Below are 22,858 nucleotides of genomic sequence, written 5' to 3'. Positions count from 1 at the left end.
CTCCAAGAGTACTTTATAATGCTAAGAAATGGTTAGGAGGAAGTATTATTCACATTCTCATCAGCTGGGTAGCTCTAGACTGTAGGAACATGACTAAAAACATTGAAATGAAAATCAAAAATTGCATTTGTCATCTGAGACTTTCTGATTATATCGTATCAATCCTTGATGTCAGTTTCGATTCAAATCTAGGTAATTTTTAAGATTGCTCAGTTTCTGCCCCTCTGATAGAGCCATCTGTTTTTTTTTTTTCTTTAGTATCAGATGTGCTCACTGCCCTTGCACACAGACACACAGGCTGCCATAGTATAAGACTCTTTTGGGAATGGGAAAATTACAACACCTGGAGTCTCATACATTCCGAGAGTTCTATTCAGGTATTATCAGCTACAGGGCAGTGATGCTCAAAGGCAAATAGATGGTATATACTTACAAAAAAAAACCCTAAGACTGATAGGTTAATTGAGTTTAAATACTAACAAATCATGGCTTCTTAAACTTTAATGAAGAAAACATTTGTGGACTGCCTGCTCCAATCCTAGGGACCAATGCAAGCTGGAAATTTATTATTATATTTTCTTATTACTCCTCTAATTTCAAATTTAATTTGATTTCAATTGTATAAAAAGGTTGGAAAAATGGAATTAAGAAAGAGATTCTCATTTGGTGTTCTGTAGACTCTTTGCTCCCTGCAGTTATAGGTAGTAGTTCCCTGTTCACATTTCTGTACCTCCAAAGAATGGCTCTGAAAATAGGGTTTTCTATAAGAGATGGGGGAGGCAGGGGTGGGGGGAGTGTGTGGGGGTTCCCATTTAAAAGATGTATTTATGGGGGCTGGGGATGTGGCTCAAGCGGTAGCGCGCTCGCCTGGCATGCATGTGGCCCAGGTTCGATCCTCCTCAGCACCACATACAAACAAAGATGTTGTGTCCACCGAAAACTTAAAAATAAATAAATAAAATATTAAAAAAATAAATAAATAAAAGATGTACTTAGAACAAAGAAACAATTCAAAAAATTGACAAAACAAAAAGCTGGCTCTATGAAAAAATAAATAAAACTGACAAACTCTTGGCAACCCTAAGGAAAAGAAGGAGAGAGAAAACTCAAATTACTAAAATTTGTGATGAAAAAGGAAATATCACAACAGACACTTTTGAATACAGAAGACAATTAGAAACTATTTTGAAAATTTATACTCCAGTAAAATAGAAAACCTTAAAGACACCAACAAATTTTTAGAGACATATGATCAACCCAAACTGAGTTAAGAAGACATACACAATTTAAACAGATCAATTTCAAGCAAGGAAATAGAAGATGCTATCAAAAGCCTACCACCCAAGAAAAGCCTGGGACCAGACGGATTCACAACTGAGTTCTACAAGACCTACAAAGAAGAATTAATACCAATACTCCTCAAATTATTCCATGAAATAGAAAAGGAAGGAACCCTTCCAAACTCATTCTACAAAGTTAGTATCATCCTGATACCAAAACATGGCAAAGACACATCAAGGAAAAAAAAAATTTCTGACCAATATCCCTGATGAACATTGATGCAAAAATTCTCAATAAAATTCTAGCAAATTGTGTACAAAAAATGTAAAAATATAGTGCATCATGATCAAGTGGGGTTCATTCCAGGGATGAATGTTTGGTTCAACAAATGGAAATCAATAAATACAATTCATGACACCAATAGATTTAAAGATAAGATTAATATGATTTTATCAATTAATGCAGAGAAAGCATTTGACAAAATACAGTACCCTTTAATGTTCAAAACACTAGAAAAACTAGTGATATAGGAACATACCTCAACATTGTGAAAGCTATCTATGCTAAGCCCAAGGCCAACTTCATTCTAAATGCAGAAAAATTGGAAGCATTTCCTCTAAAAACTGGGACAAGACAGGGATGCCCTCTTTCACCACTTTCTATTCAACATAGTCCTTAAAACTCTAGCCAGAGCAATTAGAGAGACAAAAGAAATTAAAGGGATAGGAATAGGAGAAGAACTCAAACTATCATTATTTGCTGACTACATGATTCTATACTTAGCAGATCCAAAAATCTTCACAGAAAACTTCTAGAATGAAAAAATGAATTCAGCAAAGTAGCAGGATATGAAATCAATACCCATAAATCAAATGTATTTCTATACATCAGTGATGAAACCGCTGAAAGAAAAATTAGGAAAACTATCCCATTCAAAATAGCCTCAAAAAAATTTTTCTTGAGAATCAACATAACAAAAGAAGTGAAAGCCCTCCATAATGAAAACTACAGAAGACTAAAGAAAGAAATTGAAGAAGACCTTAGAAGACAGAAAGATCTCCCACACTCTTGGATAGGCAATATTAACATTGTCAAAATGGCCATGAAAGTGCAATACAGATTCAATGCAATTCCAATTTAAATCCCATAGTCATTTCTTACAGAAATAGAAAAAGCAATGAAATTCACTTGGAAAATATAAGAGACCCAGAATAGACAAAGTGATCCTTAGCAAGAAAAGTGAAGCAGGAAGCATCAGAATACCAGAATTTAAACTATACTACAAAGCTATAATAAGAAAAATGGCATGGTATTGGCACCAAAATAGATATGTAGACCAATGATGCAAAATATAAGACACAGAGACAAACCCACATAAATATAGTTATCTCATACTAGACAAAGGCTTCAAAAACATATATTGGAGAAAAGATAGCCTCCTCAACAAATGGTAGTGGGAGAACTAGAAATCCCTATGTAGCAAAATTAAAATAAACCCCTATCTTTCACCATGCACAAAACTCAACTCAAAGTGGACCAAGGACCTAGGAATTAGAACAGAGACCCTGTGCCTAAGAGAGGAAAATGTAGGCCCAAATCTTCATCATGTCAGATTAGGCCTTGACTTCCTTAACAAGGCTCATAAAGAGCAAGAAATAAAATCAAGAATTAATAAATGGGATGGAATCAAACTAAAAAGCTTCTTCTCAGCAAAAGAAACAATCAATGAGGTGAAGAGAGAGCCTACATTTTGAGAGCAAGTTTTTGCCACATGCATGTCAGATAGAGCAGTAATCTCCAGGAAAGGAATACTTCTATGTGTCTAATATACTATAGCTGCAACTTCCTCATCTTTGCATCTCCCAAGTCTCCCTAGTGAGGGTGGTCATGGGACAATAGACAAAAAGAATACCAGTGATTTCTTTAGATGACTGGATCTGGTTTTGTTCTTGTCTGGGGAGTATGCATTTTATTTATTTATTTAGGTATTGAGAATTGAATCCAGGGGTGCTTTACCACTAAGCTAGACCCCTACTGCTCTTTGGTTTCTAAGAAGTTAGCTGACTCAAACAATCGGATTTTGACCAGCCCCTTTGCTAAAAAATAAAACAAACAAACAAACAAACAAACAAAAACTTTTCTAACTACTAATTTACTTCTTCTCATGGAATTGCTTACAAAATTATAAGAATTAGTTTGTAGTACTTTAAGTTTCATTTCTATCATATACTATGAACTGATATTTATTGCTGTCACTAGACAGAAATAGGAGTCCTATACCTGCCGTTCATGTTTACTAATTCAACAAATGAGCAATTGACATCTCTACAATTATATACAATCAATCAACAAATATAAGAAAAAAAATGTTCAATATCTCTAGTAATTAGATAAATGCAAATCAAAACTACTCTAAGATGTCATCTCATGCCAGTCAGAATGGCAGTTATCAATAATACAGACTACAATAAATGTTGGCAAGAATGTAGGGGAAAAGGCACACTCATACATTGCTGGTAGGACTGCAAATTGTTGTAACCAAATCTGGAAAGCAGTATGGAGATTCCTTAGAAAACTTGGACTAGAACCACCATTTGACCCAGCTATCCCACTCTTTGGTCTATTCCCAAAGGACTTAAAATCAGCCTACTATAGTAATGTAGCCACATCGATATTTACAGCAGCTCAATTCACAATAGCTAAACTGTGGAAGCAATCTAGATGCCCTTCAATAGATGAATGGATAAAGAAACTGTAGTATATATACACAATGGAATATTACTTAACATAAAAAGAGAATAAAATTATGGCATTTGCAGGTAAATGGATGGAGTTGGAGAATATTATGCTAAGTAAGCCAATACTAAAAAAAACAAAGGCTAAATGTTCCTCGATAAGTGGATGATAATTCATAATGGGTGGGGGTCATGGGAAAAATGGAAGAACTTTGGTGGGGCAAAGGGGAGGGAAGGGTGGAGAGGGAATATGGGGATAGAAAAGATGGTGGAATGAGATGGACATGATTACCCTAGGTACATGTGTGAATGCACATATGGTGCGACACTACATCGTGTTCAACCAGATAAATGTAAAGTTGTGCTGCAATTGTATACAATAAATCAAAATCATTCTGCTGTCATATATACCTAATTAAAATTTAAAATGTGTATTTAGTTTTCATATTAGTTTTATGTACACACTAAGGAGGTTTGTCTACCTGTTAGTATAATAACTTTGAAATTATACAAACAAGGTTATGTAGGTGACTTGGATGAAATTGTTATTTTCCCATAAAACTATTGAATCTATCTTAGGTATTTGGTGACTATACAGTTATTCTCAAATAACTGGTTATTACTTCAAAATCTGAAATTGTAAGATGACAGTAATTTGAACATTTGATGACAGTTTTAATGCTTTGTTTTAATGCGTTTCTAAGTAGGTTCAAAGGGAATGCTTTGGTCATATAACCAGGTCAAATGAAAAACAAGCCAAAAGGGAAAATTTTAGTTTCAGTTTCTGATCCAAATAATACCACTAAGATAAGCACGGCAATTCTAAGGCCAATTGTATTGTAAGGGTCCTGCGAAGCGTCGGAGGAAGAGACCACCAAGAGACTGACTCATGCAATTGCAGAAGGGGATTTATTGGGGATCCATTCCAGCACGCTGGGGCTCCGTGCTCACTCAAGAAGGGAGAGCAGCCCAGAGCCCTGAGCAGGGGCTGAGCACTGCTTAAGTACACTTTTTGGGGAGGGCAGAGGCTTTGCATACATCAGGACAAATCATCATGAGGCACGGGAAAATCAAACAACAATTCTTAAACTTGATTAGTACATTCATTGGCGGGAACAGGTCGGGCGGGGGTGATTGGTCACTCCTAAGCAGGGTACACATTCAAACTGATTGGTTTGGGCCCTGTATGCCTATGTGACAAGCTGCACAGGGCCCTAGGATATTAATCAACTAAATGGCCAGCAGGGCGTTGTCTTAACTGTCTCAGGAATTTCAGGTTCTGGGTGTAGCAGAGGAACTTAACAATACCTAGTCCTTCACTTTTTAACTCAGGCCTTGCAGCTTAGGAACTTTACAATGCCTGGTCTTTTACATTTTAACTCAGGCTTTGCAGTTTAGAAGCAGCTTAGAAACTTTACCCTTTCAGTATGACTCTTGAAAATTACATGTCTTTTGCAACAATGAGAAAAATGGCATGTTTATCATATTTATCTAATTATAAGGTAATCTTGTTAGGCAACAAAATTACCAATACTTGAGTCTTTCTGCATTTCTATATGTGCCCAAATTACTCCTACAAACCTTCTAAAGTTTTAAGAAATAATAGACTGGGATTTAAGATTTTTTTGCCTCAATTACAAGTGGCATATTTTTAAAATTATTAACTACTTTAAAAGAGTAAAAAGCTACATAATATTTTTCAGCAATTTTTGAAACATAGCCAACTTATGCGATAATAATAAAAATAAACTTGGGTTATTGTTTTATTAAAGTTATTATTAAAAATAAAAAGAACAGAAAAAAATTAAGCATTTGAAAATCATTATTAATCATTTATTCTATAGCACAGACAGAAGTAGCATGTGCACCTCAACAACTTAATTAGCTGGCTAAATAAACAAAGTTTCCATATAAAGGGGAAGATAGTCAATGGCGATTTAAAGGTACTGGGTAAAATTCTAATTTATAATTTAAGGTTTCATTCCCACTTTAGGAGACGTTTGGGAATTCTAAAATCTAGGCCAGTGAAGTATAGTTCTCATGAGCAAAATAAACCATAGTCATATATAGGTAGTCACTGAGCTTTTACACATTTGAGATATTTTACACCACTTTGTGCTTTCGAATAAAAATAACTTGTCTAGGAAAGAGAGCAATAAGCAAGTTGTCTATTAAATTCTTTTTCCTTAAGCCTCACTTTTCCTTTAAAATGCAAATTACTTGGCGATTTGTTTTGCAAATCTTCCCTCCAACATTCCTCCCCATCAATAGAAGCTTTAGCTTCTACATTAACTGTCCTTTTTTTCCCCTATTAATGTGCATAGAGTGCTCTCATAACTATTTTCTTATAACCCTATCTCTTCTATAGAATTTTACCTTACTTTTCTGGTATGGGTGTCTGTCCCAATGTCCTTCATGCTGAGGAATTTACCAAATGTTTGAGGAAGGAATTGAGAGCAGACAGGAGCAGCTCTGTTCTCCAGAGGCTGCTTCTCCTGGGACAGATAATCTGGCATCAACTATTAACAGAATCCCATTGCCTTTGAAATCACTTATTTCCTTGCAACACCATATCCTGTATTTACCAAGTTAGCGTTGATTTCAAATATTTGTGTTGTTATTGCCAGACCATGTTAGATTATGCCCTGAAATTTGTTTAGTTGAGGAAAAATGATTACCAAACCAACTCTGTATGTGTTGTGTATGTGTGGGTTTTCTTTTCCAGCACAGATTGTTTCCTTATGGATCTAAAGAAAATATACCTTCTTTCACTTTCTTTAAACAGCAGTTGCTAAATTGACCATCAAGATCTTGCTAGGATTATTGGCAGTGGGCTGCAAAGTGGCATTGAGACTCTTCAGATACAGTGATACAAATTCTTATAAAACAGACTTTACATGGAAGAAGTTAAAAGATCTTTAGTGTGAGTTTTCTTTCTTTTCCACAGTTTTTACTACTATCTCATTTCCTTTCTTTTATCTAAGTTACTAGGCTGCCTGGCCTTGTGTTCAGCTTATCAGTATTAGGATGCTATTATCTGCTCATCTAAAGAAGTACAGATCAGGAAAGAAGGTTACGGCCTGGCCCTCATTTCCCTAGAAAATGGGTCTGATGTTTATACATTAAAAAGGGTTCATTCTTTTTAATATTTTTAAATTAAATTCTTTAATTTTTTTGCATTAAATACTTTAATACTTTTGCATAAATTCCTTAATATTTTTGTATTAGATATTTTAAGATTTTTAAATTAAATACTTTAATAAATGCAAATTTCATCCCTATTTCTATGAAAAAGAAAGCCTTATTTCTAAAAAAAAATGTTTAATTTGAGCTCATGGTTCCTTCCAGGTTTTGTTCTATCCATTATCCCTTTCTCTTCATCTTCAGTCCCTCTATTGTTTCTTTTATTGATGCCTCATCATAAAATTTGCTCCAAAAACATTTATGTTAAAATAAAAAACATTGAACAACTAATGACAGAATACTCAACTTATTTGGAACTTCCCCTCATTGACATGTAGCTAATATCTTGACCTTCAAACTGCTTAGGACATTTAGCACAAAATGTGTTGACTCCACATCCTTCTCTCTGAAATATTCATTAATCCTCTATGATGTGGCTTCTGCTGTGAATACACTACTGATATCGTCACATATAGATCACCAATGATCTATTAATTGCCGAATGCAGTGGCCTTATTTATCCTACTCAGACTTAAGTCACACTGTACTTTACTCAATTTCTCAAGTTCTTATTTTCTTGCTTCTCTGAAGATTTGTGTCTTTTGTTGCCTTAAGTCCTCTGTGTACCCCTGACATATTATTTTTCCTTTCTAGTCTTCTTTTGAATCTACATTCTCTCTTTGAGCAATCACATTCATGACTATGGCTTCAACTACCTGCATGCTTATGACTCCCAGATTTATTATTCATAGTCTTAATATAATGCCTGAACATTAGTTCTATATTCTTGAGTGCCTAAGATTTTTCCACTTTGATAGTGCACACAAATCTCAGTCACAGCAGTATATAAAAAATGGAACTTATTACGTGGCCATCTTTTAGTATTTCTCCTCTTGTTTTTGCTGATTTGGTTAATGACATGATTATTAAAGGCACCTTTGACTTCTGTGTTCTTCCTTCCATATTTACTTGGATATTAAATATGACTGAAAAATATCTCTAAAATGTTTTCTCCATTTTTTCCTGTTCTTTTCACTTCCTGATTCAGACTTTTTCTGGTCTAGTATAGTACAATCATCTCTGAGTAAGTTGTGCTCTTGTTTCTTGTTTTCCCCTTCCAACTTCTAAATGTTGTACCCAGAGTTGTTTAATAAATCCAAATCTGATTTTAGCACTTGCCAAACCCTCAAGCTGGCTTTCAATCTGGGAAGTGTTGCAAGACCTTTCTCAAAATCTTCTCTGGGTTCTTGTTCTTTCTTTTATTTTGAAGAGTTCAATTTTCTCCAACCTTTCCACTTACCAGAATCTATTCACCTTATAAGGCCCATCAAACTTAAAATATATAATTTGAGAAACACTGAAAATTTCCTTACTGAACCTAGCATCAGAGTAAAGTCCCTGAATTCCCTAAATCACTTTGTAGAGCTATGGTGCTCACTTGGATAATCCACTGTGTTGTCAGAAATAAAACACATTGTCCTCTCTATTGCAGACAAATGTGCCCTAGCTCTAACAATGCTACTCTGCTTTTTTGCTTCTTTTTAAAAATTCCTCCTTAGAGAGATTCTTTTTAAGAATATGGATGACCATTTTTAGAGATAGACTATGCCATATTTCCTTATTCCATTTAGATGTGCAAGAATGTTATGTTAGAAGTATCAGTTGTAGTGTATAAATTGGTGTTTCTTACTTGGTTTCAAAAATTTGAAGAACATCAGTAACTGTCTCCCATCCTAATTAAAGAGTATGCAGTGAATCCCAGTGTCATTGTGCTTCAAATCAACTAAATGCCTTTGAGATATGTTAGTTTCTTTAGCCTAGACAACTAAAGGGGGGAAAAAAAGAATGCCTTATCTTTTGAAATTCATTCAGTGTAGTTTTGAGTTAGTGAAGATGTAGCAAAGTTTGGATTTCTGTTTCTCTGTATTGTTTTACCTTAAATCACATCTCCAAGTCTCATATGAGTGACATGTCATTCTTTTCTCTTAGACATTTTCTTCCCTTCTCGATTACACTGCACACCATCCCTCAACTTTATGGATTGCTAACAAGGTTCTTGTCCTTCTAACTACAGAATTTTAGAATATAGTGCACCTTGTTTCTTTCTGAAGTGAGAAAAACCAGCACCTATATAATGTGTCATGGTTTTGGAGCAACATTGAGATTAAAGTGTAGCACTTTTAGAAGTCATTTTCTCTGAAGCAACTCCCTTCTGAAGATATTCATTAAAAAAAGACAATTGTTAATAGACTAGGTAAGAAAAATTCTGAATCAAGAAGTGAAAAGGACAGGACAAATGGAGAAAACACTTAAAAGATATATCATAAATCATGTTTGACACCCCAAAAAATATGGAGGAAGAAGATGGACGTCAAAGATGACTTTCACATTTCTGCCTTAAGCACCTGTATTCTATTAACCAAGTCAGAGAAAACAAGAGGAGAAATAACTTGTAAAGAAATCTGGAGCATATTAACTTCATCTATGAGCTGCCTAACTGTACAACTGTACAAAGTAGGAATATGTTGAGAATATAAGAAGTGAGACAATCTATGTTCAGAACATTATTCTCTTAATACTGCCTTTTTACCCTGCCCCACTCTCTTTTCCTTTTGGCTGTTCACATGACTTCATTCATAGTGAACCACAGTTCACCACTATGAATACACATTCAACTAACTGAATTCAGTACCCATTGACCTCAAGTGATAGGAACAGAGCATCCTTAGTGAGACATGTGCAAGAGATGCCTGAGGAAGCCAAGCCAGACATGGTGGTGCACACTTGTAATCCCAGAGTCTGGAGGGATAAGACAGGAGGACTGCAAGTTCAAGGCTAGCTTCAGCAATTTGGCGAGGCCCTAAGCAACTTAGTGAGACTCTGTCTCAAGATTAAAAGACAACAAACAAAAAATGGCTGGGGATGCGGTGGTAAAGTGCCCTGGGTTTAATCCCTACTACACAACAACAACAAAATCAAGAGAAATGCTTGAGGACTCTGAGGACTGCTCTGTCAATCTGTCAAGTAACAGATGAGGGAGGATGGTCTGGGTTTAAGAGGTTAGGTTTCGAGTATCAGGAAGAAGGAAAGGGGACAAGCTGGTTAAGGGCTACCATGTTACTTTTAAGAGGCCTAAGTTCTGGTTCTACAGCACAGTGGGGTGTATATGACAATAGCACATTGTGTATCTCAAAATAGCTACAAGAGAGACTTTTGACTGCATTATAAAGAAATGATAAACTTGATAAGTATACTAATTATCCGGAGTTGATCATTACAATGCATACATGAATTGAAACATCACGTAGTACCACATAAATATGTACATTAGGTGTCAATCAAAAAAAAATGAGAATAATAAAGACCAAAAAGCAAGAAAAGTGGAAAAGGAAGTTTTTTAGTGACTACATTGAACTATGGTTTGTTATGACAGGTGTGAGCAAGTCAAAGTGATCACAACAAAATAATGACATGGCCTTATTATAGAGGATGGCAGTTTTAGTGAAACTATTTCTTTCCCTCCTGGCTGTGTCATGTATCTGTTCTTAAGTTTTCTCTAGGTTCAGAGAGAGGTTATTCTAAAAGGAGATTTGGCAGTATATGAGTGACCCTCTGATCTCTCTAATGCTCTCGGGAACAAAGTTAACAAGGAGCACCTGCTGGGACCTGTATTTCATTTTGACATGGATTGCCAGCCCAGAAACCTCTCAAAACCACCTTGATAGTTTCTTCTTTAATTTCACAAGCTCATCTGTTAGCCAGACTTTATGTGGTCGTAGTGCTGGATTCTTAATAATATTTATTAAATCACTTCAATACAAATTGCCCTTCTAGCCCTCCTTATTCTTTTAATTTTCTATTAAATCCAATTTGTTAATGCTAATTGCAGAGATGGTTAGGGAGAGAATCAAGCAATATCTACATGCTGAAAATAAAGGGCTAGCACTTTAATCATTCAGTCATCTTTGTTATCTGGTACTATAAAACTGGTTGCTTTTACTGAATTAAAATAAATTCAAATAAAAATCTTACTTTTGGGGCTGGGATTGTGGCTCAGGGGTAGAGCGCTCGCCTAGCATGAGCAGGACCCGGGTTCAATTCTCAGCACCACATAAAAGTAAAGGCATTGTGTTGTGATATTTACATCTAAAAATAAATAATTTTAAAAAACCTTACTTTTGAGCTTTATTTACACAATGAGAATCCAGAGATTGGAGTTTATTTGGACTATTGCAGATCATTTAAAGAATATTTTCATTTAAAGAATATTTTTAAGTTTAAAAAGATTGTTATTTCTCTCCCGTGAATCTTATCTCTTTAATCCCTTGAATTCTCCTAACAAAGTCCAAGGTTTTTGTTTTTTTTTGGAGGGTGGAATGGGGTAGTGCATCTTAGTAATTATTGTATTTTTAGTGCCTAGTAAAATTTACAGCATGTAATATGTGCTCAGCAAATAAATATTTGTTGAATGACAAATGAAGGTATAAATTCTGTTTTCATGTTCCACCTGTTCTGGCCTCTATTTTCCATAAAGCATTCAGCCTGCGGGGGAAGAAATGTTTAGAATGGTCCAGACAGACATGGAGCATTGGGATTCTGGGTATCTCTTTCATTAAAAGCTGAAAGGTATCTCTACTCTGTTTACAAGATCTTACTCCTTGTAACTCTTTGAGGCCAAAGACATCTTTTTAATGGTATTTCCTACTCCAATTCCTGACACAGCAGATGCAATGAATACAAGTAGGTAACAATGGATACTTAAATATTGCCATTTACAAAGTTTTTAAATTCTTGAAGAAACAATTTTAGAACTGAAAGTAAAATAATGGAATGAGTTGAAATTGACTATTTTGTTATTTAATTATTTCCAGTATATACTGTATAATTTATTTGGTAATTGCTGAAAAAGATAAAACAGCCAATTGACCCTCATTAATTTGTTTACTACTAAATTATATTTCTATGTATATTGAGGGGAGAAGTTGAGTTAAATCAGAAACCGGAATATTAAATTTAAATCTATCAAATCACTTTTTATAAGTTTATGTACAAAATGTAGAACGTTTTTGGGAAGTGCTGGACTTTTCTATATGATTGCTTCTTGGTCACCTATATTTTGGAGTTATTACATTCCTTGATACAAATATTTGCATGCAATATCATTTGCTGTGCCAATGACAATTCAAACATCAAATCAAGATTCAATATATTGTACAAATTAGATTGTAGATGAAGGAAACATTAATAAGTCCTACCAGAAAGTAGGCTGGTAAAAGTGGAGCACAAATAAGAAAAAGGTATTCTGTGCTCTTTTCTAATTATCTTTTCCCTGTTTTAAAATCATAGAGCAGTGATTCTCAAAATGTAGTCCCTATCCTACTAGCATCAGTAACTCTAGAAATTTGTTTTAAATAAAAATAATGGGGCTCCACTCTTGACCTACTGAAGCAAATACCCTGAGAGTAGAGTTTGCAATGTATTTTAATAAGCTTACTATGTAATTTTTATGCATGTTAAAATTCAGTAACTATTGACATGGAGGATTATTTCCTTTAAAGCAGTGGTCTTTAATCCTCTTGCACATATAATGAGAGGGTAGTGCCAGGTAGAAAATGACAGAGGTTAGTTTCTTTCCTCTTTGGTCTGGGGTTGCTTAGCTAATGACCAAGTCCATTTTATTAATAGGTTCTGCAATGAATTTCATTGAGCTACATACACACATACACTTTTGGGCAGGCAAATGCAATTTCTAATTGGCACTTTAAATTCACCAATAAAATTAAATATGATATAGATATGCATCTCTGAATCAAAAGAATATCTCAGTTGTTCCTCAAAATACACACATTTTAGTCTGGGCACAGTGGTGCATGCCTATAATCCCAGAAGCTCAGGAGGCTGAGGCAGGAGAATTGCAAGTTCAAAGTCAGCCTTAGTAACTTATTGAGGCCCTTAGCAACTTAGCAAGACCCTGTCTCAAGATTATACATAAATAATTAAATAAAAAAGGCTGGGATGTGGCTCAGTGTAAGCACCTCTGGGTTCAATACCTGGTAGCCTATCCCCCGCCCCTCAAAAATACACATTTTAGGATTGTGGGGTTTTGTCACAGATTTCTTGGTCCTATTCAGCTTGGATATATGTAGAAGTCACTCTTTTAGGATATTTACCACCATGAGATGAGAATGTTGCATGATCTTTGAGACATATCAATAAAGATAGCATTACCATTGTGCCAACTTGTCTTCTTTGTGGTTAGGAGAATGAGAGAATTTAGCTGAACAAACCAACCCCATATCTTCCTAAACATCTTAATTATGGCTAACTTCTAGAATTTGAAGGACTGTCAAGCATTATCAGGCCTATAGAAAACTACAGATTCTTCTGTTTGAAAGGACTGTATCAATACAATATTGCAAAGAAGTAATTCACCTTTCACTTACATATATTCACAATTCTTCTAAATTACTATGTTTTACAGAGTTCTATAACCATACTTATTAATTCCTGAAGAAAAATTAAATTTTTAATTATTTAATTTTCTTTTTCATATATTATACAAATTAGATTGTAGATGAAGGAAACATTGATAAGTCATTATCATGTGCTATAACCATACGTTTCTGTAACCAAATAAATGCAGACTAAGTATTTGTAACTGATATATGCTGAATTATATTCATGAAGTAATTAAGCTATTAAAATAATAAAAACAAAAAAATATTTTACTTTTGAGCTATTTGAGCTGTTAAAGATAATAAAATAAACATTCACCAGTGAACAACAATTATCACATGGCATTTTGATAATGATTTTTCTGTTCTAGTGTGACAATGTGATAGGTAACACAGTTGGGGATAGGGGTATAAATGATTAACCTCTCTGATTTCTGAAGTCAGTTCATAACTTGGGCTGGCTCTTTTATTTTAGTATAGTGATTCCTAAACTGTATGAACATAAAAATATCACTTGATGTGCTTTATGAAAATAATCTGGTCCTCATTTCTAAAGTTACTTTTTCTGGGTAATTCACAAAACTTATTCTGTATTACCTAGAGAAATCAAGTTGTGATTGTAAAACTCTTATACACAGAGAAGCTTTTGGAAAGTCACTTTCTAGGAGAAGAAATTTCGTGGTTTGCTTTTCATTTTTGATTTTCTTATTAAACAGGGTACTGGAAAAGAACTCTGTTGACATGGCCCATGGGACATCATGTGTGTACTTCCTAATGAAAACAGCTTAAGTGATTACTATTTGGAGCCATCTTGAACAACATAATCCCAATGTTGTTCAACAATGTTTCCATCCTGGACTCCACACAGAGTGGATTTTTTCCACCACAAAAGGGTTTTAAATAATCCTGTTTCCAGAGAGAAAAGAAGGTTAATCCTAAAAAACAAAGAGCAACTGCTCTCACACAATGATCAGGTTAAAGCAGCAGAGAGCTGCAGCATCATGCAGCCATGCCTGCAAGCGGCCAGCACTTTGCAAAGTTTAAGAGGCAAGCAACAGTGTTGTTAGAAGCCAACTAAGAAACACATGGCATTAAAAATATGTGGAGCAAATGCAATAACATATATTTACTCATTAGATTTGTGTAGCAAGAACTGCACATTACAGCACAGATGGAAGGGGACAAAATTTAATAAACTCCTAAAGAGTAAGATCAGTGGTAGAAAGTTTGCCTTTGGGTTTATAATCAGTTTCACTGTGAGGAAATATCTGGGAATTAGCATTAGTTCCCATAATATAACCTTTAAAGGCTATATAAGTATAAAGGCTATATACACTTTTCAAATTGAAGGGTGAATCCTGTCATTCTTGATAAAATCCTTGTCATCTTTATAAAATCCTCATATTAAGAAACCCATTTAGATACCAGCATATGCAGGTAAGGGTGTTGTAATGAATCTGCCTTTTACTTTGAGGTTCTTGTGTCTAGTGGAAGGTTAACAACAAATGACCCTAACATATTTCTGTATTAATTTAGTTTATTTCTGCCTGGAAGGTTGTATGTCACACTCAGACTTGGATTCAGGTCTTGTTTTCTCCTGATGCTTTATCAATTCCTATGCCAATGTAGGCGGGTCCTGCTTAAATTTTTTTCTTAGCACAAAAAGACAAAAGTTGAAAAAGAACTATGCATGGAGAGACAGAGATAGAGAGAGAAAACATAGAGGAGAATACATATATAGTGAGGAAAGGGAAGAAAGGTATTTAAATGTAGGAGATGAAGGAAAATAAGGTCAATGTTATCCATCCAACAGGTTATATAGTTAGATGCTAGACATTCATTTCATTTATTAAATTAAAAATTCCTTTTAAATTATGTATGAGGAGTTTAACAAATAGATATTGCATGGCTATAAAAAGAGAACTCACCACACTCAGCATTTCTGTCTTTCTTATTTTTTCCAGTAAAGAGTTCTCAAAATTAAATTTATAGTGTGAAACTTGGACATTTCAAACTGATTCTTATCTGAAATAAGAATCCATTTTTGACTGACAACTGAGCCACCTAACAACTTGTTTACTTAGCAGGTGGCTTAGCCCATACAGTTTCTTCTAAGTACAGGTTTGATTAATCTGTTCGGTCTGTCTTTTCTGATTTTTCTGGTTAATATTCGGCTCAGCAATATATTAGTCATATTGGAGAGCACATATTGAATAAAAATGAAATAGTAATAACATGAAGAGAAATTTCTGGAAATATGACATTTTAAACATAAGCTCATTCTTAAATGATTCCTGGTCTTTACAATTCACTGAAAGGAGATGGGATTTCCCATAAGAAATCAGTAATTTATTTACTACTTTTCAAAATTGTAAATGGACTTAGAAGTCTGAATATAAAAGCATCACTAAAATTAAGAAGGGAATCTTAAGTTATGATCCTTGAGTGCTTGTGCTCAACCAGTTTAGCACATGAAGTTTGAAATGAGATTGATGCCCTCCAACCTTGCAACAGTCATTAACACACTTTGGGGAATTAAGCCTTATTTTGTGCAAATTACACTGAGACTGCAAGGGAAACACAGCTCATAAAAGTTCATGTTAAAAAGTTTTGCACCATCACACACATATTCTGGTGCTTCTCATTTGTAGGATGTTAAGTAGCAACTTCATTTTTTTTAAGAGACTGAAAATGAAACAGACATAGTTGAGTGAGAGGCGTGTATAAATATCCTCTCAGGGTTAAAAGCAACTTCGTACATGAAGAAGCACCATCATAAAAAAGCATTTCCAGCATCACAGATTTAGAAATAAAAGAGATATGTGCTTTGAACTTCAACCTAGTTTTACATATGTCTACATTTTACCACAGTTAGGATAATGTATACTAACTTTGAACAGAAATATCCACACACTCAAAATGAGCTGTTCTTGGGATTGTTCTCAGGATTGTTTCATTATGGGGAGGGTACAGTGATTGAGTAAGAAACCCTGCTTCAAGACTCTCTCCCTCAGCACTTTCTCCATTTCTCAATCCTCACACAGTCAAATGTTTGGGGGGCCTGCTGGTGGGGGGTGGGGGAGGCGAGAGGAGGACTGCCAGGCAGGAAGAGGCAAGTGCACAGCTAATGTTTCACTCTGCCTGATCCAAACAAGCAAATGTGAGTTAAGTAGGCAGTGCATTGGCCTTTTGGTGTAGTGTCAGAGAAACAGCCAGGCAAAGGATCAGATGCATACTATCACAAACCTCATAAAAGAATCTCTCTCCTTCCTTCTTCTGTTCATGGAATTGGAAGCCAAAGATGTTGGACAGAGACATGACACATTACAGACACAACACACAACACATTTTGACATAGCTTTTTTGATGTGAAAAATAAACCACTGATATATCCAAAACCATTCATGCCACAATGTGTATTTCATAACAAACATCAATATTAAACTGACATTGTACAATACAATAAAAAATCTATTATTTGTGGTGCTTTACAGATCATTAGCATATGTGCATATATTTGTGTATATATGACTCTATATACACAAGACAAAAGGCTTTCTCCCTCCTTCCATTCACACTTCTCTTTACTAAAGTAGTCTGCTGTAGGTAAAAATTTCCTTGATTGATAATGGGATTTTAGATTATCATCACTTTAAGTTCTTTGACAAGCCATGTAAAAATTTGATTAACGAGATATGCTGCTAATGATCTCTAAGTAGGTATTCAACAAGTGCAGGAATAAAAACACACTTACCTCTTTCCCTCCCATAGATTCAAACATTTTTTCCAGCTGGACTCGTAATTGTTGAATATTGTTCATCAAGATACAGGGCTTTAAACAAGGAAAATAGAAGAGTATTTTGAATATCATATAAATATATATATATATATATTGAATGAATTTACCTTAAATGTGGCAGTATACAGCTTTCATTGCTGTCCTATTATATTTGGCAAATACAATCACTCAGCTACTTCAAAATATGGCTAACAGCTAAGGATCGAAAAGGAAACAATATAATGATCATTTTGGGAAATGAAATTTAATAACATACTACACAATAGACCATTGGAGACTTGCTCCTAGGATTTTTTATCCTGAATATAGTGGCATTTCATGCTTAGAAATTAGCCACATTATTTTTGAATTTTTACTTTGGGAAAAACAGATTAGTTTAAATTCTGAAATTTCACTGTTTAAAGACAAAGCACCATCTGAAAATTTTAATATATACATATTAAACCCAGAATTGAACCCAGTGCCTCACACATGCTAGGTGAGTGCTCTATTTGCCGAATCACTGAGCTACAACACCAACCCTCAAAATTTTAAATCCAAGAAAATTTTTAGAAAAGTAAGATCACCTTTAATGAATTTCTCTTGCTACTGATAAAGTGCACATGCTGATGATATTCAGGTCCCCTTGTTACCTGTTTCTGATCCATATTTCCCTTTGCATTTTCCTCTGTGCCTATGAATCATATCTATCATTTGGGTTAGAGCTTTCTTTCCTAGATTTTATCTTTCTTTTTAACACTTACGTGGCATTTGCTTTATATTACTTTATATTTAAGTTGCCTCTCACCAGCTAACTTTAAACACATTGTACTTGCTGAGTTGCTTTTTTTTCTATTTTTTCTTACTTGCAGACTATTGCACATTACTTTAAATATAATATATGCCTTAAAAACATTGTTTTTGTTTCCAAAGTTTCATAGATATAATAATAAAAAAAGATGTGAAACTTTGTGACAAGACTAGATGTGATCTTAGAAGAGTGGAAATTAATTTATAATTGGAAAAGTAAAATTTGGAATAGTTACAGAATCATTTAATATTTCTTGCATATCAATTCTAAAGAGCCAGTAAGTACATCAGTGGAGGAGACAACAAAGAAAGGAAAATGGATATATCGTTCAAGTTGCTGGGAAATGAGCCAATAATGAATCAGAGAGTCAAGCAAAGGACTCACAGGATGTCAGAGAGGTAGTAGCTCTCATCAGTGGAAAGATTTTATTATTGCCTTAACCACATTCCTGACCTTTGAAAAACTTTGTACTTGACTCTTAAAGTGACCACATCTTGACATTGATTTATGAAAACAATTTTAAACTTCTATTCTGATCCTTTGATTCTAGTCACTTAAATACTAATTGTTTTTAGCACAGATAACTGAGATTTATCTCTCATAGATTCCAGTTAGCTGAATCAGAATGTTCCATAAATGATTCTGACCCCTGCCAGGATCAGAACTACTTTACCTAGGTTTACTCCTATTTCTGAATTTTCAGGGAATTCAGCATCTTGCCCTGATGTCCACACACTGAGCCAATGTGCTATTTTCTTCCACTAGGAAATAGGGTCATTGTGATAATTTTTATTGCAGAAGGGGAAGATTTGGCATGAATTTGGTAATTGTACCAGGAAGAAATCCAAGGTCAAAATAACACTATGTTTTATAATGAGAACCCTTCGCAAGGGTGAAGGATTTCATCACTTGCTCCCAGTGGGTCTGACTCTCATGTGATTTTTCAATATTAGCATTGAAGCCTATCTTTGTTGGCACACGTAACAGGATCCCAGTACCAGCTTTATAAATGAAGACTAACCACCAAGCCTTTTTAACATGATCATTTCTGAGCTATTAAAAACGAAATAAAAATGGGTGGTTGGGCTCTCTTGGCATGGATTGCTACTGACCCTATGGATTGCTATGCAGAAAAAGAGATGCAATTATCCAGAGGAAGATAAAAATAAATATGCAATTCTCCTCTTTTAGTAGCTTTTTGTGGCCTTGAAATGCCCAAAGTTCACTTTTATTATATCAGTATTTTAAATCAATTCATCAAATAACTGATTACAAAAATCTACCTTAAATGTAATCATGAAATGGCTTTTAGTTTAAACATATCATAGTAAACAAACAAATAAACAAAAGAACATTAATCTAAATCAGGGGTATTGCTTGTTTAGGATTTTAGTAAGTTAAAATAACTATGTTTGAAGTCAAATAGTATCTTTTTATTTGTGCATTTTGGCTTTCTTCCTAAAAATATAGTCCATTTCATTTGATCTTAATCTAAAACAGTTAGGAACCTGAAATATGATGAATACAAAAATTAGTTTTGTTTAAACTAGGGCCATTTCTACATTGCTGAAGTATTTCTGAGTTAAAATATTTTTTTAATTATCAAAAATAAAGCAATTATGATTTTGATAATTTTGATATCTTTTAGAATATGGGATCAAAAGGATAAAAGTGTTTTGACCCATTTGCAATTTAAAATGTCACAGTAGAACATTACTTATTCTGACATGGACACTGTAGTCTTTAACTTTGACCCCTAGCAAATCAAATGTATGGTCATATCTTAAATGATGTCTAACTTTAAATGTTTCTAGCTCAATTTGCAGATAAACTACTATATCACAACATATATACTGAGAAATTTACAATAAATTTCAATGGTGTTAATACTAAAATAAATTTATAGTAATAGTTACATGTATTCATGAAAATGTACAAAAGCACTTATTTCCTTTGTCTCAAGTGAAAGCGTAAATCAAGTAACAAATTCTTTTATAAAAGTTAGAAGTTAAAATAATACTAATAATAACAGAAAGGAGATCACTAGAGTAGAGCAAGAGGCTAGGAGGAGGGAGAATGGGAGGGAAAGAGAAGGCACCAGGAAGGAGATTGATAAAATTATGTGCATGGACAATGATGGCATAATGAATCCCATTATTATGCATAATTATAATGTACTCACAAAATGTTAAAATGATTCTTTGAATTTAAGCAATCATGTATAAGGCTGGTAAAGGTATCAGTAAGTAGGGAAGAACAACTGAGGAAGGAAAGTTCCTGTGCTAGAATATTTGCAAAGGCTTCTTTTTCTTTTTTCTTACTATAAAAAATTATTTTAAAAAGCATGACTGGGATTGTGGCTCAGAGGTAGAGTGCTCATCTAGCACACGTGAGGCCCTGGGTTCGATCCTTAGCACCACATAAAAATAGTAAATAAAATAAAGGTATTATGTCCAACCAATTCTAAAACAAATAAATATTTTTTTTAAAAGCATGAAACAGAAAAATTACATAGAATAATACAAAAATACTAATTGATAATATTTATCTTATGGTTTTTATTATAAAATATAATGTAGAGTGCTATAAAACATCAAGTTTGGAAGTCTATAGGAGTCTTTAAAAGTGAATTTTCCTTTGTGAAAAAAAGGAATTAACTTTAGTATTTCACAACCACTTTTGGACTCCTCATTTTGCTATCCTAATACAAACAGAATCTTTTTGAAATTATAAGGCATTGTTTAAAATTTTAATATAAACTTCAGATGTTTATCTTCTATCCTTTAATTAGAAACATATGCTTCCAATAAATAATACTCTATTTTACCTTTAAAATATTCATAGTCAGTGTCAATTAGAAATCACTGCTGAGATATGTGAGAGTTAAAATTTCTAGGCAGCATATTAATTTAAGGGAAAGAGGCAACTTCTGGAACCCTTAAGAATCATCAGGACTGACTTAATGAGCTGTCAGCAAGAGGTCAATGGGGTTTCAGCAGACTAGTAGCTTTCTTAGAATTCTCTTTTAAATAGCAAGGACTGATTTTTTTTGAGGGGGAAAAATTCCTTGTTTTCTTCTCTTAAAAAAAAAGATAAAACTCTTAAAAATTTAACTTAAAAATCCTGTCTTCATTTCTTAACCACTTTTTTCAATACTTTCTGTTTGAAACCTCTTACTGTCAACATATTTTTCCTGTCAACATATTTTTCTTGTCAACATGTTTAGTGCTGTCAACGTATTTTTCCTAATAATACAAATGGTAAATAAGGAGTCTTTCACCTTTCATCATAAAACAGCCTTGATTATATTCCAAATAATCAGTTTATATTGCTTTTCTTTATACATTTTTTTGAGAAAGTTGGAATAATAGTTTGAATTTTATAAGTATTTCCTCAATCATCAAAAAATACATTAATAATTCACAGTAAGAACCAATTTATTCCATATACTAACCATTCTTCTCAATCTACTTGAAAATATAAAGAACAAATTATACTTATTTTAGCATTGGTGTTAAAGTGAAACTAGTTGTTGTCAATACTTATCTAATTTTAACTTCCTAATTCTCAGATCCCATTGTTTATAGAGTATGTGAATTTTCAATGATATATGCTTATCTTGTTTCTTATCAACATGGAAAACCCAAAGGTTTTGAGACACTTTTCAACCTTCTTGTGAATCCTGTATTGAAACCAATTTGAGACTACTAGAGATATTTTCAAAAAATTTCTGGGATCCCCATTTCTTATTGTCCTGTATGAATAAAGAAATTAATAATTTATCTTGCTTCCTCAAAACTGGAAGAAGTAAATCTCAATGAGAGATAACTTGAAAGTAAAAACAGTTTTACTTACCACGTTTTCTTTATCACAATATGAACTGAAATCACTTGACACGATTGCCGCATACTGGACCAGAACTTTATTGATAGTCTAAGAAAGAAAAACACTGTGAAATTTATTCCGGCAAGTATGCAGTTTTACATGTACTATATAGGCTAATTCAAGGTCAGACTTAAGTGTTTTCAGCTGAAAGGGAGCCATCAACAGTGATTAAATCTAATCATTATTTTAAAAAAAACTTCAATCAAAGTATCATATTTACTTGATAATTTGTCATAGTTCTGAGTGCATTTGAAATATTCCACATGAATTGATCCTATTTTAATATAATTTGCTCCACTGTAAAATGCTTTATTTTCTATTACTCAGAATATACATAGGCCATCTCATGGCAACCTCCAACATGCTGTGTACTTACTATGTAGTGGTCTTTAATGGTCCCCCTTCCCATTTTTAAATAGATAATATTATGCTCTGTATCACCTTCCATACCTGTCATGCCAAATTTATCTGTAGTGGTCATTTTATCAACATTCTCCGTTGTTTCTAAGTACCTGATTTATGTACACATTACTTAGTAGTGACTATTTCAGTGATAGTGAATCATACTGAGAGAATCAAAAACCATTCCTTAAAACCCAAATGTTAGGGCTGGGGTTGTGGCCAGCGGTAGAGAACTTTCCCAGTGCGTGCGAGGCCCTGGGTTCAATCCTCAGCACTACATAAAAATAAATAAAAACAAAGGCATTGTGTACAACTAAAAGAAATAAAT

General features: G+C 33.9%; 1 protein-coding gene across 3 annotated transcripts in view; it reads right to left on the bottom strand.

Annotated features, from left to right (window-relative positions):
• Positions 1-22,858, bottom strand: part of Unc13c (unc-13 homolog C) — a 601,300-nt gene that overhangs the window by 92,960 nt on the left and 485,482 nt on the right. For all 3 annotated transcript variants that reach the window (XM_058584813.1, XM_058584812.1, XM_058584814.1), the window contains 2 exons: positions 22,099-22,176; positions 17,409-17,486 (listed from right to left, as the gene is read on the bottom strand). In XM_058584813.1, the coding sequence (XP_058440796.1) occupies positions 17,409-17,486; positions 22,099-22,176 (156 nt within the window). The remainder of the gene's footprint in view (positions 1-17,408; positions 17,487-22,098; positions 22,177-22,858) is intronic.

The sequence above is a fragment of the Marmota monax genome, unplaced genomic scaffold, assembly GCF_021218885.2.
Source record: "Marmota monax isolate L192 unplaced genomic scaffold, Marmota_monax_Labrador192_F-V1.1 WCK01_AAM20220418_F8-fsc00001, whole genome shotgun sequence".
Lineage (NCBI taxonomy): Eukaryota > Metazoa > Chordata > Mammalia > Rodentia > Sciuridae > Marmota > Marmota monax.
This window is presented reverse-complemented; position numbering and strand designations above follow the sequence as displayed.